This window comes from Lissotriton vulgaris, chromosome 11 (assembly GCF_964263255.1).
Source record: "Lissotriton vulgaris chromosome 11, aLisVul1.2, whole genome shotgun sequence".
NCBI lineage: Eukaryota > Metazoa > Chordata > Amphibia > Caudata > Salamandridae > Lissotriton > Lissotriton vulgaris.
Genome location: NC_141699.1, coordinates 102633933 through 102653112, shown reverse-complemented (window position 1 = coordinate 102653112; position 19180 = coordinate 102633933). Strand labels below are relative to the sequence as shown.

The 19180-nt window shown below is 46.7% G+C and overlaps 1 protein-coding gene across 1 annotated transcript in view; it reads right to left on the bottom strand.

The window, feature by feature from the left end:
• Positions 1-19180, bottom strand: part of GGT5 (gamma-glutamyltransferase 5) — a 237089-nt gene that overhangs the window by 80851 nt on the left and 137058 nt on the right. Inside the window, exons 3-4 of the mRNA XM_086942787.1 lie at positions 12191-12289; positions 4-199 (exon numbers count right to left, since the gene is read on the bottom strand). Of these exons, the coding sequence (XP_086798913.1) occupies positions 4-199; positions 12191-12289 (295 nt within the window). The remainder of the gene's footprint in view (positions 1-3; positions 200-12190; positions 12290-19180) is intronic.

Here is a 19180-nt window from a genome sequence, read left to right as displayed (position 1 = left end):
TACCAAATGGATGTGTTCAGAAAGAAAGGCTTCAGCATGGAATTGTTGAGAAATGCATTGAGGACCACTGGCACCTGGAACCCCTCAGTGGCTAGTTTGATGGCTGGTTCAAACAATTTTCTCCATGGCAGTTTGCCATGCCGCTTGTGGGCAATTTCATACCCGCGTAACTCGCCTGGTACCCCAATCCAACGAGGGCCTGAAGAGACAGAATAAACCACAATTATTCGTGAATGCTCTGTTTGAAGCTTTTCCGTAATCAGTGGCAGCCAATACTCACAGTCTCGTAGAACAATCCCCGCAGTGGCAATATTTCAGGACACTCACCTTTGTACCATAATCTCTTCACATCCACCTGAGCATGCAACCCACCATCGTAAAACAATCTTTCCACCAGCACCGGTGCATGCACCCCACCATTGTACGACAATCCCTACACTAAGTTCTGTGCATGCAACCCGTCATCGTGTGACAATCACTTCACAAGCACCAGCATGCGGAATAATACAACAGCTATGCAAGCACCTTTGCATGCAACCCACCATTGTACGGAATCTCTAAAGCAGCACTTATTTTAATTATTTATTTATTTATTTATTCAAAGTTTTATATAGCGCGAACAAAATCCTTGCAGATATCAGAGCGCTTTACAGAAACAAGGGGTAGGGGCAACAGGAGGGAGATTAAACAAACTATTGGGTACAATATAGTAGTCGGTAGTAAGTGAGTAGCATAATAGGATAGCAATCATGTAGATATAATACCAATAAACAATCAGGTAACCAATAATACAAAAACGGTGCAAAGTCTTTGATCCAGCAACAATAGAGTTCAGATGAACTTGGCCTTAAGGATGGCTTTTACCTCTTTCTTAAGAATTACAGAAGCAAGGGGTAGGGGCAACAAGAGGGTGGTTAAACAAACTATTGGGTACAATATAGTAGTCGGTAGTAAGTGAGTAGCATAATAGGATAGCAATCATGTACAAATATAATACCAATAAACAATCAGGTAACCAATAATACAAAAACGGTGCAAAGTCTTTGATCCAGCAACAATCGAGTTCAGGTGAACTTGGCCATAAGGATGGCTTTTACCTCTTTCTTTAAAAATGCAGTGGAGGAGATAAGCCTGGTTTCAGGAGGGAGTGCATTCCAGATCCTGGGTGCCATTCCAGAGAAGGAGCGTTTGTATGTTTTTTCCTTCCGGAATCTACGAGGTTTCAGGAGTCGATTTTTTGTACTTCTATTGGATCTCGATCCTCCTGATATCGTCAGCTTTTGAGTTAGGTAGTTGGGTGACTTGTGGTGTACGGCCGAGTGTCATAACGGCAATTTTCAGCTGTATTCTGGCTTCAAAAGGCAGCCAGTTCAGGGATTTTAAGTCAGGGGATATATGCGATTGTTTTCTTGAACCAGTGATGAGTCTCGCGGCAGCGTTCAAGGAGGCTCTTAGGGGTGCGGTTGTTGAAAGGGGGAGTCCGCTGAGGGCCACAATTCTGTAGTCTATGCGAGGGATGACTAGGGCTTGTACAGCAGTTTGGAAGTCCTTAGCTGGGAAGAAGGGTTTAAGTTTCCTCCAAGTGTTGATTTGGAAATTAGCTCCTTTAGTTGCTTTGCTAATGTGCTGCTGCATGTTGGGCTTGGCGTCAAGTGTGATGCCTAAGGATTTTGCAGATTCCACGATGGTGGGTTGGACATTGAGCGCAGTTAGGTGATTGAGCCAGATTTGGGTGATTGCAATTTTCGCAGGAGGTGAGATCAGAAGGAACTCAGTTTTCAGAGCATTTAGTTTGAGGTGATTATCGGCCAACCATGATTGGGTGTTTCTGAGTGTGGAGTTCAGAAGTTTGATGTCTTACGGGGATTGTAGCTTGAGGTAAAGTTGAGTGTCATCGGCGTACATATGCAAGTGTACTTTAGATGCTTGAAGCAAGGTGGTGAGTGGTTCCATGACGTGGTTGAACAATGTGGGGGATAGGGAAGATCCTTGTGGGACGCCTAAAGTTACAGGCACAGGTGAGGACAGCACGTTGTTGATCTTGAACTTCTGAGACCGGTTATGTAGGAAGGAAGTGAACCATTTGAGAACAGTCCCGGATAAACCCATTCTGGTATTTAGCAGCTCCAGTAGGTTCTCATGTTTGACAGTATCAAATGCTGAGGAGAGATCAAGAAGGATGAGGAGGCAGGAATCATTGCGATCAAGGATTTGGAGGGCGTCATCAATTATGTGCGTCATAGCCGTTCCCGTGCTGTGTTTCGCTCGGAAGCCTGATTGATGAGGGTTGAGGAGGTCAAACTGATCAATGTGTTTTATCAGTTGGAGTTGTACGCATTTTTCCAGCAGTTTGGCCAAGGTGGGGATATTGGTGATAGGGCGGTAATTGTTTAGGTCAGCCGGGTCAGCTGTAGGTTTCTTGAGTATAGGCGTGACTTGCCTCACCTTGAGGGAGTCTGGGATGAGTCCTTGTTGAAGGGAGCTGTTAATGATTTTAGTCCAGCGTGGGAGGAGCAGGGGGGTGAAGTCTTTTACAGCATTAGCAGGTAGGGGGTCTGTGAAGTGATTAGAGGGTTTCAAGGTGCCGAGCAGTTTGTGGATTGTTTCTTCAGAGTAGGTGTCGAAGGACGTCCATGATGCGTTGTTTTTAGGTTGAGTGGTAGTCATGCTGATGGGGCTGGAGTATCGGCTTACATCATTGAGGAGATCACTTCTTATGTTGTCGGTCTTTAGCTTAAAGAAAGCAGAAAAGTCTTCACAGTGTGGAATATCGCTTGTTGTGCTGTTTGATTGTAAGGGTTGCATCTTGGTTTGAGTTTTGACTAGTTCGAACAGTTTTCTTGGTCGTTTTTTTGCTTGGTCCAACTGGAGGCTGAAGAAGTCAGATTTCGAGCTCTTGATTTTCCTAAAGTAGGCATTTCTCTTGTTCTTTAGCGTTTTAAGGTGCAGTGCTGAGGGGTCAGATCTCCAGGTGCGCTCTGCCATTCGCATAGCACGCCTGTCTTCATTGAGTCTACCATCATACCAAGGGTTCGAGTTCTTGGTGGAGGCTCTCTACAGTTGCAGGGGGGCAGCTTCGTTGATTATTGAGTTCATAGAATAGAGGTAGAGGTCGGTCAATGATTGAACATCAGAGGCGCCCGAAGGGGGAAGGAGGAGACTGCCGGTGCGAGAAGGCAAGGAGTTAGGGTTAAGATTCTTCATGTCCCTTTTCCAGATCTTGGATTTGGTGGGTTGAGCCGGGTTAAGTTTAACTTTTTCGTTGATGAAGAAAGTGATAATGTGGTGGTCTGACCAGTCACAGGGTTGGATCGCCCCCAGTTGGGTAGAGTCCTCTTTGGCGATGATAAGGTCAAGGATCGAGCCTTTGTCGTGTGTCGGCTGTTGCAGATTTGGGTGAGGTCAAGCGCATTAAGGAAAGTTTTGAGACTATTCACCACTGCGTCTTTCTGATCGTTCCAGTGGAGATTAAAGTCACCCAGGTAGATTTGAGTGATCTGCCGACCGGCGTTGGATGAGATCGTGTCCATGAGTTGTTGGGTGAAGGTGAGGTTGTCCCCGGGCGGGTGGTAGATGACATGTAAAGAGCATACAGGTTTGCCCTCACTGGAGATATCGAGGCAGAAGAGTTCACAGGAAGTGAGGGAGGGGGAGGTGACTTTAGTAACAGAGAGGTTGCTCCTAAAAATGCATGCGATTCCCCCGCCCGTCTTGCCGGTCCTGTCGAGTCTAATGATGTGGTAGTTGGGGGGACTAGTATGTCCATTATAGGTGTAGAAGTTTCAGTTAGCCACGTTTCAGTCAGAATGGCTAGGTCAAGATCCATTTTTATGATGAGATCCGCGATGTCGGAGGAGTGTCTCGGGGCCGATCTGCAGTTGAGTAGGATGCATTTGAGTCTGGGGGTGAGAAGGGTGGTCGAGTGTTCTTGAGAGAGGGGGACTCTCTGAGATTATTGGGGATGGAACTTCTGTTGCTTAGAGTAGGGGGCCTAAGGGGATTTGTGAGAATTGTGGGTATGGGGAGGTGTGTGGTGGTTGTGTGTTTTAAGGGACCTGGGCCAAATGAGCGAAGGAGGGTGCCTAAGTCGTGGTCCGAAAGGGTGTTGAGGGCCTGACGGGGGAGGTAGGTGTGATTGCGAGCGGGGATAGAGGGCCAACGCGGGGAGTATTGATTGAGGGGGTCTGTAGCGAGGGTGGGGGACCTGTTGGGTGAGGAAGTGGTGGTAGGTAGGGGGTGTCTGGGGTGTGTGAAAAGAAGTTCTTTGATGTTATGGAGATCTTCTTTGACTTGTAGGAGGGTGGATATAATCATGTCCAGAGGTGGATTGGGAATGGTGTTGGGGATGAGAGCCGTGGGCGAGTTGTTGAGTAGGGAGCTGGAAAGGGAACTTGGTAGGGGGGGGGGGGGATATGCTAGCGTTAGTGCAGGGCTCTGCGGTAATAGTAAGTGGGGTGGCATTCGATGGGTGAGAGAATTTGTGGGTGAGGGGTGTGGATGAGGTAGGGGGGAGGTTGGAGGCATAGGTGAGGATGCTGGTGGGAGGCGGCGCAAGTGAGTTGAGGGATGAGTGTAGGCTGGAGACGGTGGGGGTGCAAGGAAGGTAGAGGGGGCTGAGAATGGGGGGGAGAGAGGAGGAGGAGGGGTAAGGTAAGGGAGGTGGTGTGTTCTGTGAGTCTAGTTGGGAGAGTGGGGTAGTGGGGAGTGAGAGTGGGGGGGGATAGGGTGGGAGATGGACCTGCTGCGGGGAGGGGGAGATAAGTTCAGGGCGGTGGTGGGTTCTGCGAGACTCGTAGGAGGTGTGAGGTGTGGGGTAGGGAAGGTGGGGGTATGGAGGATGTATGAGGGGGAGTGATCTTCGCCAGTGAATGAGGGGTGTGGAGAGGTTACATCGGGTGGGTGACTGACTACAGCGCTGGGGGGATGGGAGAGATGTGTGTCGTTCAGCTGTTGTGATAGGTTAGGCATGTTAGATTGAGGATTGGAAGTGGAGGGTGTTGTGTAGCCTGAGGTGTTAGGAATGGAGGTCCGCCGGTTGGAGATGTGTTCTATGAAGATGGGGAACAGGTTGTCGAGTAGGTCAAGGTTCCTATCAGTGGATTGGAATAGGATGGTCCCGTTGTTGTAGATGGTGATGGTGGCTCTGCCTGGGAAAACTTGGGATGGAGTGATAGAAAGCATTAGGCCATGAGCGGATTTTCTGGTGGTGGAGATAGTGAGAATGGAGAGGAACGCTTTCCTCCACTGTGCTCTACGTAGAGTGTAGAGGATGATATCAGTGCTCGTGGCTCCATTGATCAGTGAAAAGTAGGTGTCCACAAACGGGGTTTCAGGGTGGGCCTTCAGGAAGTTGTGTTTGAAGCGTTTGGCGTTTTTTTTTAAGAACTCGGATGGGTAGTTAATTTTGTATGTGTGCTTGCCCATGCGTTCCATGGTGGAAGAGGTGTAATGCATGCAACTCATCAGCGCATGAACACCTCTCCACCAGCACCTGCACATACAAACCACCATCATACGACAATCACTCCATGAGCACCAGCGCCTGCAACCCAGCACCGTACAACAATCCAATCACTCAACGAGCACCAGCACGAGCAACTCACCACTGAACGAAAATCGATCCAGAAGCACCAGTGTGTGCTAACCACCATCATACAATAATCTCTACACTAGCAACTGAATCCCACCACAGTATGACATTCTCAACACCTGCAAATCACTATTGTACAACAATCCCTCCGTGAGCACCAGGGCAAGCTAATCTACATCATATGACAAACACCCCACGAGTATCAGTGCATGCTACCCACCATCATAAGACAATCACTCCATGAGCAACAGCCTGTGATACTCACGATTAGATGACAATCAGCCCATGAGCATCAGTGCATAATAACCACCATGTTAAGACAATCACCCTACAAGCTCTGTGCATGGCACTGCACCATTGCACAATAATCTCTCTACCAGCGTATGCAACCCATAATCCTATGATAACCACTCCATGAGCACCAGCGAGTGCTAACTACCATCCTATAAAAATCACTGCACCAGTGCATGGAACCTACCATTCTATGGCGTCTCTACACCAACACCCATCCCCTGCACCTGCGCATGGCCCCTACCCTCGCACCACAATCCCTCCACCAGCACCAGAAATGTATGATGCATGCCCACAAATGACAGACCCTCCATGAGCACCAGCGTATGCTGATGCTACACAAGCCATATGACCCAGCACAAGAACTCCTGCATCCTGCCCGCACTTATTAGTATGCAGATTTAACGCACAAGAGTTGCATAAGAGAGTGAATAAATAATAACATACAAGCCCTCCATAAAGAGAAATTGAACGTCCCTATGCATGACTTTCATAGTTTTCTAAGTATATCAAATTAAAGTTTTATGCATTATATTTGTCCTCCTAAGGGCTTGTTAGGATGCTGTTTCTAATGACAAAAACACACACTGTTTTACCAGCAAGAGCTTGTGCCCTCTATGAGTCTCTGCTGAAAAGATGTGGAGCTCACTCCAGGGGCCTTCTTTCACCAAAATGGTATGGGTAGCGGAAGTGACGTCAAGCATCCCTTGGCGCACAAATAACATCACAACTTGTGCCTCACCCTTACACTCAACGGCATATGGGTTGCTGCTGAGAAGATATGGAGGGAGTTGGAACTGCAAAAAGTCAATAGTTATTGGAACCCATTTCTGTCTGTTCTTCTTGCCACTTTCATAGCTCCCTGGGACTGGGGAAGGCAGGGTCAGTGCAAGACATCAAAAGGGCAAGCTTAGGGTAGCAGCTGCTACCTCATGTTATCCCTAATTGGCGTCTATAACTGCATAGGCACATCTACTATTGGAATCACTTATCACCACATGCATTTGCAAAGTATGCAGCCCTCTTTAAGGTTGAGGCATGGACTCTCCGAGTAGATTATGTCCCCTTTTATTTAAGTAAAGCTGTTGACGTGTGCCTCCTGCTTTAGATCCAGAGACACTCCAGATCTCCTGTGCACGCCTCAGTACTACCCACAAGCCTCCACTCTAGCCTGCTCCTCTCTAAAGTGCTGCCACCTGCCCCAGTGTGGTAAGAAGAGTCTTGATACGCTCCATTCTTTTCCAGGTGTGTTAGAGACAAGGTCATTCAACTGTTCGAACCTCTCTGAACACCAACCCTCCCCAGCTCTAGACTAGGCAAGAAGGTGCTTGCCGAGATGATGGATCTGGGGACTCTAGGTGAGACACAACTCCAATGACCCTTTGGTTCATTCACTTCACCAGCAGCATAGAATGAAGATGCTCTCAGCAGTTCCAGTTTACCAGGAGCATTCAGTGGCCAACAGAAGGTGGAGAAAGAAGAGGCGGGCAGTAGATCCTGTCCTATTGGGGGCATCAAATGGCCAACAGAAGGCAGAGAAAAAGAGTAAAGGCAATACATCCTGTTTGCCAGAAGCATCCATTGGCCAGCAGAAGGTGGAGAAAGAAGAGGTGGGCAGAAGATCCTGTCTGCCAGGAACAGGCTCAGGTCAACTGAAGACAGAGAGAAAAGATGCGCGCAGTAGATCCTGTCTGCCAGGAGCATCCTATGGCCAACAGAAGGTGGAGAAAGTAGAAGCGGGAAGAGGATTTTGAGCTACAGGGGGAATCCGATGGTCAATAGAAGGCAGAGAAAATGGATAAAGGCAATAGATCCTATCCACCAGGAGCATTCAATGGCCACAGAAAGTGGAGAATGAAGAGGTAGGCAGTAGATCCTGTCTGCCAGGAGCATGCGGTGGCCAACAGAAGGAAAATAAATAAAAGTCAGCTGACAGATTCTGCCCAACAGAAGCATCCTGCAGCCAACAGAAGGAGAGGCAGACAGAAGATCCTGCATGCCAGGAACATCATCTAGCTAACTGAAGACAGAGTTAGAAGATGCGGGCAGTAGTTCCTTTTTTTCAGGAGCATTCTTGGCCAACAGAAGGCAGGAAAAAAGAGATGCGTGGCAGATCCTGTCTCCCTGGAACATCCTCTGGCCAGTTGAAGACAGAGGAAGAAGATGCAGGCAGTAGATCCTGTCTGTCAGGATCATCCCATGTCCAACAGAAGGCAGGAAAGAAGAGGCGGGTGGCAGATCCTGTCCGCCAGCAGCAATCGATGACCAACAGAATGCAGACAAAGAAGAGTCAGCTGGCAGATCCTGTTTGATAGAGGCATCCTGTGGCCGACAGAAGGTGGAGAAGGAAGAGGCGAGTGGCAAAATAAGGCGGAGAAATAAGAGACGGGCGTCAACAGAAGGTTAAGAAAGAAGGGGTGGGTGGCAGATCCTGCCCACCAGCAGCATTCGCAAGCCAACAGACAGTGGAGAAAGAAGAGACAGATGGCAACTCAAGGAAGAGAAAGAAGAGGTCGGCAGCAAATCCTATTGTTTCTGAGCATCCTCCAGCCAACAGAAAGCAGAACAATAAGAACTGCTAGCAGATCCTGTTCGCCAGGAAGACTTGTGGCCAGCAGAATGTAGAGAAAGAAAAGGCAGCCGGTAGATTCTGTCTGCCAGGAGGATCTATGGCCAATAGAAAACAAAGAAACAGAAGGCAGACAGAGTGAGTGCAGGTGGTGGAGGGCATCAGAAGGTGGAGAAAGAAGAGGTAGGCAGCACGTCCTGTCCACTAGGAGAGCCCTCTGGTCAACTGAAACCAGAGTTAGAAGATTCGGGCGACAGATCTTGTTTTTCCAGAGCATCCTCAAGCCAACAGAAGGAGGAGGCAGAAGAGGCGGGTGGCAGATCCTGGCACCAGGAGCATCTTCCAACCAGCAGAAGGCAACTGCGGGTTATGCCACTGAACCACTTCACTTCTGAAATGAAACCAAATGACATAGTGGGCATGTAGCTTAATTTGGGCAAAGCATTTAGCCAGACCCGCTGCTACGCAGCTCTGCTCATGCTCCTTCCTTAGGCATTCTTGCAAGCAGGCCCAGCAGTGACCCCTCAATCCTGATGATGTGAGGGGGTATGCTACATCCGTTACACCTACCTCTAAGCTCCCGAACTGGTGGACTCCTGCAGACCTCATTTGAGCATTCACTCTTACTGGATGCTCTGTGCATTGGGAAATTTGCGGAGTTGTCTTTTTCTGTCTTCTAGGTATCAACTCTCAGATCTTAACATTGATTTGTGACATGAGGCACAAACCGGTCCATACTCTGAAGAGTAGGGCATAGCACTATGTCTTCCCCTGGCTCAGTGACCATCGGAGACCATCAGTGCAAGTCGATCTCTCCTCACTTCAGAAGAAAGGGTTTGTCCATGCTTAGCTAGCCAAGATCAACAATTCCCCCTCTATATTTTTACTCTTAAGATCTAAGATATGCAAGGGGCATAATCTGTAAAACTGTGCATGACTCGATCTTGACGAGCATTTTTGTATGCTGGTATACTACATTTATATTCCATTGGAAAAACCAGATCAAATCAGATGCAATACTGATTTTTCCACCTGAAGGAACCGAAGGAAGTGTTGCCATGTTTAGTGCTGAGCTTCCAGCTGATTTTCTTCTTAGTAGTAACTTACACTCTGAGTTTGTGAATACCGAAAGGTTACTGTTGCAAAGTCCACAAAAGGCTTTTGCTTCAGTGTTATTGCCCACACCAATGGGCAATAATGTTTCTTAGTTACCACCCCTGCATTTATAGGCCCAATCTAGAACAGTGTGTGTGGGGGAGGGGGGGATGGGGGGGGGGTTAAAGCTGGTATTGCCCTGCAGATAAAGGCAATAAGGCTATGAGCACCCCAGACCCTCTCCAAAATAAAGAGAAGCTGTGATCCAGACTTTTGGGGTGAATCTGTTACAGGGAAGGGGGGGGAGTTTTACTTGTATGCCGTGCACCTCCTGCTTTTACTTACGCTGATAGTGATATTAAAAAATGCTCGCCCCCTCCCTTCAGTGCTTCTGGAACACTGGCACCACCCTCGAGAACATGAGGAAACAACTGTGCAATACAGATTTTGTAACAATGCTATTGAGAACAAAAATATCATGAAGGTAATTATAGGTTTATATTCTTAAATGCACATCTACATACCCAGGGCCTCATTTAAAATATTTTGACACATGGTAGTGCAGCCAGCCTTCCAGCTGTGCTGCCGTGCGTCAAAATAAAAGGGCAGGAATGCACTGTATCTATAAGCACACAAACCGCAGCCGTGCACCAATACAGACACCCGTGCGTCATTTTGCAAGGGTGCCTGCGCTGAGGGGATGATTGTATTTGTGCAGGAAGGGACACCTTCATTCACAAAAACAATCATTAAAGGTATTTTCCTCTTTCTATGTGTGCTGCATTCTGCAGCACGCAGAGAAAGAGGAAAAAATTAGGAGAAATAAAAGTATTACTCCTTGTTGTGTCTCCCCTGGGGAGGCGTAGGATTCTGACACATACCCATGTTTATGAAATGTTGTAAAACTGGGAATGCCTCAAGTTCCATGGATGTTGCATGGGAACACCCACAGCGACACCCATGGAATGCCCCTTTCACGCAGAGTTATGCAAGATAGGGAAACATATTTAGAATGTCATGAAAGTTCACGTAGGGTGACTTTAAATGGTCTTGTAAATACGGAGAAGCCCATTGCGCAACCTGCGCATCAATAAAAGTGACACACAAGCAGCGCAATGTGCTTGTGAATAAGCCCCCAAGTAGTTGGTATGTAGATATGCATTTAAGGAACATAAATCTATACTTACCTATTGCGGAAGTTTCATGAAAAACACAACTGGGCCAGTCATGCGAAATATGTGTGCGTGTGTGTAAACTTAAACTAGCATCCTGTGACCTCCTCATAGGGGGGGCTGAATTTGCTTTCGCGTAATTGCACAATTGTTTTGAAAAAGTATACAAAATGACATGTAATTATGTGATACACAAAACTGGCATTTGTCACTATATTTGGGCATGAAATAGCATGTAATTATGCAACCGCTTAATTGTATAATTTGGGGAATTTCACATAAAAAGAGTAATTGCAAAATTACTCAAGATAATGTCGCTGCAACACAGGTTTCACCCAGATCTGTTTCCTAACCTGGTGTCCCTCCGATGACACAATCATATCTCTGCAGGTCCCCTTCCTCGTGTGCTGACCCTAGATATACACAAGCCAAACTTCCCCATTTGAGACATCAACTGTCCATGCACACACGTGTCATTGTGCCACAATAGAGTTAAGCATTTAACTAATTATCGCATTTTGGGGGAAAGGAACGCTTTCTAACTGTAACAAATAGTGCTCAAGTGATGCTGCTTGCCCGTCAAGCCGTAAACACCATTGCACAGATTTATAAAGCCTTTGCGTTGCCCGTGCATCGCGGCAGCCTTGCGCTGTGTGACTTTACATTTCAAGCTCGGAGGCATTCCATGAGCGGAGCTTAGACGTCCCCATGCACCCACTCATGGGCCCTGATTCACAAAGGTAAACTGAGACGAAGGTCTAACTTTACGACTTTTGATATCCACAAAGGGCATTTATGAGTCGTAAAGTAAGACTTTTGTCTCGGTTAAACATACGTTTGGTCTTACGTTTAACTGAGACCAGGACTTTTGCTCTTAGGTAAACTTAATACTGAAACTTAAGTTTGACTGAGATAAAAGTCTAACTTTACGACTCAAAAATGCCCTTTGTGAATACCAAAGTCATAAAGTTAGATTTTCGTCTCAGTTTCACTTTGTGAATCTGGCCCATGGATGTTGGCACATTCCTAGATATACTGAAGCCAATAAACCTGGAAATGAGTCAAAATGATACGCGTCCCCAGTGAGGCGTAATGAGGAGAAATATTGCACATCACGCGTAGACAGAGGAAAATGCCTCTAAATATTGTTTTAGTGCAGGAAGATGTCCCTTCCAGGACAAAATTTATACAAAAACCATCCATTACATAATGCAGGCCCCATTTCACTAACTTTGCTTGCTGCCCTACCGTGCATAAAAGATGAGTGAATAGACCCCTATGTTTGTAGAGACCGCGGAGGTTTGTATAAATAGTGACTGCTTTTTAGTCTTTTTAGTTTACCCGAAGAGCTGCGAAAAGAGTGATTTCTTCGATGCTATATACATTTACCGTCACAATATGTGTGTATATATGAGTCTCATCCACAATATATGGAACAGACCTGTCACACCACCAGCTTCCCGTCTTGATTACCTGGGTATAAGGAATGTTCTGCGCCCTTGCATCTATCCAATAGGTCGGATGCTATATCCTTTGGCACGGTCTCCCGGGCGTTGATCACTTCAACAGCTCCTAGAAATAAGGAGTTGAGACGTTATTGGGTGCGTGCCACTGTTCACTTCCAGTCCGTCTTACACATCCCCATTGTACTTGCTCACCTCTCGCGCTCTCTTTTACACTTCGACCCCTGCACATCTTTCTTACACCATCTCTTAGCTCACTCCCCTCTAAGATACATTGTTATATTCAAGAGACTCCACATTTATAAATACAAATACAGGTTACTTTAGGGTTCATGGTTCCGGTTACTGTAACCTCACAGATCCTTGTAGGGCGTACACACATGTACGAACATGTCTACTCACGCTTGCTTAAGGAGTTGGACACAAATGTATTGTAGCCCGCCTTTGAGTGGGGGGCTATCCACTTTTACACATGACTGGAACTTTTACCTTAGTCGAGTGGGCTTGATAAACTCAGTGAGGTTAATTAAGTATTGGTGAATTTTACTAAAGCCAATGTGATGTCCATAACTTGTAAATGGACCAGAAAACTATTTCAATTCTTACAGCCATCCGCTAGAAAAAAGATAAATGTTATTGCTGCCTGGATGCCACATTTGCAGAGGATCAGAAATGAGATAGGGATGGTAAGCCTGAGAACCTGGTGTAGAGTTGAGCCTCAGAATCTGATGTAGAGCTGAGCCTCAAAACCTGACTTAGAGTTGAGCTTCATAACCTGACATAAAGTTTTAAATTATTTTTATTGAGTTTCAGAAACATATCAAATGCAACCATTTGAGAAATGGAAATACAACAAACACCAGTACATTTCTGCATTCTTCATCCCATCTTGTATGAAATAGTAGAAAAGACCAAAAGGAAAATCAATATGGTCAGTACAGTTGAGACATAGGCAGTATAACATAGTACCTGAGTTAGGTATTGTACCCTTACAGTGTAATGCTTGGCGTATTCAAGTTCACAATGTGTCAGTGACATCATTGTCTTTCAAATAAGTTGTTAAATAAATCCAATAGTCTTTTGGCCGAGATCTGGCCGGCAGTTCTTCCTCGTATGTCAGCAGCTGAGTTTTGCAGTATGCCAAAGCCTGTAACCATTGTCTCGGGCTTGGAGCCCTTGTACCTCCCCAACACAGTGACACTTGCCTTTTGGCTAGGAGTAGTGAAATAACACAAAACGTACGCCTCCCTGTCTTGATCGTGGGCAGAAGACCTAGTATGCATACCTTTATAGAGCATTCGACTTCTACCCCCACCATTTTCTGAAGTATCGTAGTAACTTTCCCCCAGTATTCCCGTATTTTCAGACACAACCAGGCCAGATACACAAAGTCTGCTTCCTGTTCCCCACAGCGGTTACATTTGGCATCCACTCGTAACACAAATCTATGAAGGCGCGATGGGGTGTGGTAAGTTTGATGTATATATTTTAAAGGAAGGATGCGTAAATTCCCATTGGGAGTGAGCAATCTAATTAGAGCGCAGGTCGTGTACCATTCTTTCTCAGAAAGCGGGTCTGGTAATGCCTCATTCCAGCGTGTCCACGCTTTAATGGAAGTGAACGGAATCTCGCTCTGGGCTTTTTTATACAGTTGCGAAAATAAATGTGACGTGTTGGGGGATGTAATGATGCACTGTAGTGTTTCTAAGCAGGGGGGTTCCTTTGAGTAGTTCGGGTAGAGATCCCGAATGGCTCTTTGCAATCTATAGTAGGTGAAACGGAACAGTGTGGTTTGATTGCTGATATAGGACAGATCGTCTACGTGTATGAAAGTGCCATTGCAGTACAGATCTCCAAATGTGTCTATACCCGCCTGTCTCAGGAGATCCACCCCCACCTGTTCAGCAGGGCCTGAGATCTGGGGGTGATGGTGCAGGTGCAGTGCCGGTGCATAAAGTGGTGATTTGTGTGTCAGCCTGGCCAGTGATTTCCAGGCGGCAGGAGTTGTATCGACTGTGTTAATATCTGCCGTATGTAGTGGCGGGCGTTTATGTGTAATTATAGCTGTTAGTGGAATCGGAGAGGCATCCCCCCCCTCGACCGCTCTATGCATCAAATACGGGACCTTGTGGTACCAGTATGTTGTATATTGCGCCTGCGCACAGAGATAGTACAAGTAGAAGTCTGGGACACAGAAGCCGCCTTTTTCATACGGTAAGGTCAGTGTGCGTAAGTCTATGCGTGCTTGTTTGCCCGCCCAAATGAGTTTCAGAACCAACGTGGTTATGCTGTTGAACACTGCCTTTGGAGGTGTGATCGGTATATTGTAGAAGAGGTACAGTAGTTTGGGCAGGATATTAATTTTTACTATGGCAAAGCGATCAGCCAACGACAGTGGCAATTGTATCCACCTATCAATCTTCTCTGCCATTTTATCTAATACCTTACCATAATTGGTTCGGATAATCTCCTCGGGGTTCCTACTGTACCACACTCCCAAATATCTGATAGGGTCGGTCTGCCAATCCAGTATGAAGTCTGTATCGTGGCGTGCCGTGGGTGAGTGGGATTATTGAAGATTTATCCCAATTGATCTGTAAGCCCGAGTGTCTCCCGAATTTAATGTATTCGCGGAGTAAAGGATTCATGTTCTGTTCAGGGTCTCTGATATATAAAAGCATATCATCTGCGTACATGGAAATGTGCAGTGGCCTGCCAGGGAAATGAAGCGCAGAATAATTGTGTGTCTGCCTGATGATACATGCAAGTGTTCCAGCGCAAGGGCAAATAATAAGGGAGACAGTGGGCACCCTTTCCTGGTGCCACGTTCGATGTGGAAGGGGTCGGATACGTAGCCATTTACACGCACCCGTGCCCCTGAATTGGTGTAAAGGAGAGTGACCCATGATATGAAACCAGAGGGGGAACCCATTTGTTTGAGCATCGTGAGCAAATAGGACCATTCGATCGAATCGAATGCCTTGGCGGCGTCAAGCATAACGGCCACCGCTTTAGTGTTGGGTGTTAAGTAATGGGAGACCGCAAACAGCGTCCTGGTGTTGTGGGATGTTGACCTTGTGGGTATGAACCCCGCCTGATCCGGTAGGATGAGGTTAGTCATCAGAGGTTGTAGTCTGACCTCTAGTAGTTTGGCTAATATTTTGGAGTCGACATTTAGTAAGGATAGAGGCCGATAGGACTCACAGAGATCAGGATCCTTATTAGGCTTTAAGAGCGTTATTAGCATGGCCTTACGTAGTGACGAGGGAAATGTGCCCTGATCCAAAGAGTTACCATACATGTCGACTAAGTATTGGGCTAACATGTCTACGTATGTCTTGTAAAATTCACAAGTATACCCATCTGGGCCAGGTGCCTTGCCATTAGGAAGGGACTTAATGATATCTGTTACTTCCTCTACCATTATGGGCTTCGCTAAATATTCACGTTGCTGATCTGAGAGCCAGGCAATGGCAACATCACGCAGATATTCGAATGTTTCTTCGGGGGGTGGTGTGTGTTTGGATTTATACAGTGCACTATAGTTGTCTACAAATCAGCAGAGTATGTCCTCCGGTTGTGTCCATAGTGTGCCCCCTGCATCTCATATTTGTGTAATTGTTTGCGGTTTCTTACCCTCACAGATTTTCAATGCAAGTACCCTACCCGGCCTACCACTCTCCCCAAACTGCCTAGCCAGAGGACGTTTAGTGATATATTTCAATTCATCAGTGGCATACGTCTCATATTCTGTGTATACCTGTCTAATGTCACCCATGATGGTAGTATTCTGCGTCTGCTCATAGGCCTTCTCAAGCGTTCTCAGTTTGGCTTCGCATTTCTTTATCTGGTGTCTGATATCCTTCAGTATCCCAACTGAGGTGCTAATACAGACCCCACGCAAAGTCACTTTAAACGTCTCCCACAGTATACCTGGGTCATCCACTGAGGCTACATTCAACTGGAAGTATTCCTTGATTGCGGTGGTAATGGTGTCTGCATATAGTGGGTCTAAAAGTGCTTTAGCATTAAATCTCCAACTGAATGGTGGTGGCGTGTAATGTGGTATCTGCAATTGCAATCTGATCGGGTTATGGTCAGAGATGGTTCTCGGTAGTGTCGTCAGTTTTGTCGTCCATAAAAGTATATTATCAGAACCCAACCAGTAGTCTATCCTGGACCAACTACCGTGTGTCACATTAACATGAGTGGCAACAGTTTCCACAGGATTTCTAATTCTCCAGATGTCTTTGAGGGGAACGCTATCCATCATGTCCCATATTTTCCCTCTTGCCCGCTTGTGTGGTTCCACGGAGGATCCAGAACGGTCTAGTGAATCACTTAATGCCACGTTAAAATCGCCCCCCATATAATATTCGTCCCAGTAAATTCCAGCATGTGATTCCAAATCTCCTGAAAAAAGTCAGGGACATCTGTATTTGGGCCATACACATTTACTAACGTCAGGCGTTGGCCTCTCAGCACACCAGAGATGATCACATATCTGCCATTAGGATCTAGGATGGATCTATTAATTTTGTAGTTAATGCCTCTTCTGACTAGCGTCATAACCCCCCTGGAATAAGAAGAGTATGTGGAGGAGTAGTAGAATTCGGCCCATTTCGATCCAATCTTCCTGCACATCGTCGGGGCTATATGGGTTTCTTGTAATAGCGCGATGTCTATGTGATGTCTGTCAAACCCCGCAAAAATCTGTCTGGTTTTTTTCGGATTAGTGATGCCCCGAACATTCCAAGACAATAGGTTTAAATTTCTAGTGCCAGCCATATCCTTGGAAGTGTAGGTAATATAATTGTAGTGGCTGTACCAGAGGATCTATTGACACAACACCCGGCACAGATAGTCTGCATGTATGAATATTCTGTACTGGATACATAGATTGAGAATTGCATCTTAAATGCCCTGGCAGTGATCGTTGAACAAAACCCCAACTTATCCCAGGCCCACCCACTTCAGCAACCCAACTATGCCGAAGCCATATTCCCCAACAAACTCCTTTGATAACCATAACTCTAAGGGGATCTTGCTGAAACCTGACACCCATCAGAACAGCTCCCAATAACATAACTGGGTTGGGGATCACCCTTGTGGAGGACCGCTTGGGGCACATCTCACCATCCAACTGAATGGATGTGGACAGCTCTAAAGAGCAGCAACATTGATCGTACATTGTAGGGATAACCGTAATATCATATATACTCAAAACATTCATAGTTAACCACCTTTGAGTCATGTGTGCAACAAACTAATTGGCAGCAACAGTCGTCAAAGACAATATAAGCCTTACATACAGACAGCGACGATAGAGCTATAGAAGCAACCATGAACTGCAAGGCAAAGGTCTATTCATCGCATCTGTACGTGCAATGACATGCCTTGTCCTTGGAATATAGTGAACATGTGCCATCCCAGCAGCTATAGTGGCAGTCTTACTTATATAGTTAATGCTTGGGGCACATTGTGGTCATTAGCGTGTAGGGCACAGTCTGTGGCTATGTGACCCGAGCATGTTAAGTCCACACATAAAGTTCGGGGGAGAGTCTCAGCCGTGCCACATCATGCCCATGTCAACCGCTGGCATGCGGATATGCGACCAGGAGGAGAAAGGTAGGGACGTTGTATTTAGATAAGAAAGTTCCTTTGCCAGTAGCATAGGGTGTAGACAGTCGAAATGGCGCAGAGGTAGGAGGTTGTTATGCCTCAGCACCTTGCTCAAACAATAAAGATAAGAAGACCTTACCGCCGCGTGGGCATCAAACCCGCCAAGTCAGTAGCTCGTGTTCATTCAGAGTCTTGTAGTTGTTCTCTGCGTGCCGTTTCTTTCTTTTGCTTCGCAACTTTTTTAACGAACTCCTGCACAGCTTTTGGATTAGACAGTATGACCGCCTTCCCTTCCCAGATCACCCGCAATCTGGCTGAGTACAGCATGGAGTAAGTTATGTGCAGATCGCAAAACTTCGCCTTCCCAGCCGAGAATTCCCTCCGCGCTTGTTGGACAGCTACAGTGTGGTCCGGGTAGAATTGAAGGTGGTTCCCTTGATGGGTGATTGCGCCTTTTTCACGCGCCAGCCGCAGGAGAGTGTCACAATATCGATAATTCAATATTCTGGCGACTATGGGTCGGGCGGGGCTCCTGTTGGTGGAAGTGGCGCAAGCGATCGATGGGCTCTTTCCACGACGAATATAGGCGATAGTGCTTCAGCTCCGAATATTTCTTTACATAATTATTCCACGTACAGTCCCATACGACCAGTGTTTGTCGTTTCTGGCAAACCTGCGATGCGTACGTTATTGTGCCTTGAACGCGCTTCCAACTCCTCTGCTTTCGCTTTGATGACATCCAATACTCGCTCCATGCCGGTACATCTGTTAGTGGTAGAATGGGATTCGTCTTCAACTGCGGAGGTGCGCGTTTCGGCCGTTTCCAAACGTTCGCCTTGCGTCCCCAACTTGGCCGCCATGCTATCCACGCGGCTAGTCAGGCTGTCTAGCTTGCCATTGATGTCCTGTAAGTTCGATTGAATAGCTAGGAGTATTTTCTCCATATTGTTGGTTGGTGTCTGTTCGGCACCTGTGGCGGTGCTCGCCATTTCTTCAGTATTCTTTGGCGCCTTTTTGTTTTCGAAATTTATCTTCGGTTGTTGCCTGTCTGGACGTACCATTTCTGCTAAGGATGTTGCTGCTGCGCCAGTGATTGTGGACGTGACCCTGGTCGTGAGAGTATTCGTCGTCTATATGGTGATATTATAGCAGCTAATTGCCTCCAAGTGCTCGGCCGTGAGATGAAGAAACTCAGCACCTGTTGTGCTTGCGGTAGATGGTGGGTTTTGAGTGCCCACTTAGAGCAAACCTGACACGTCCCTTGAAGTGGGGTTCTGCTTTGGGACACCCTGCTGGTTAGTCCTGCAGTGGGCACTGTATGCTGAAGTAGAATATCGGCCGAGCGCGCTTTATGTAGTTGTAAGGCACTGGTCTGCTT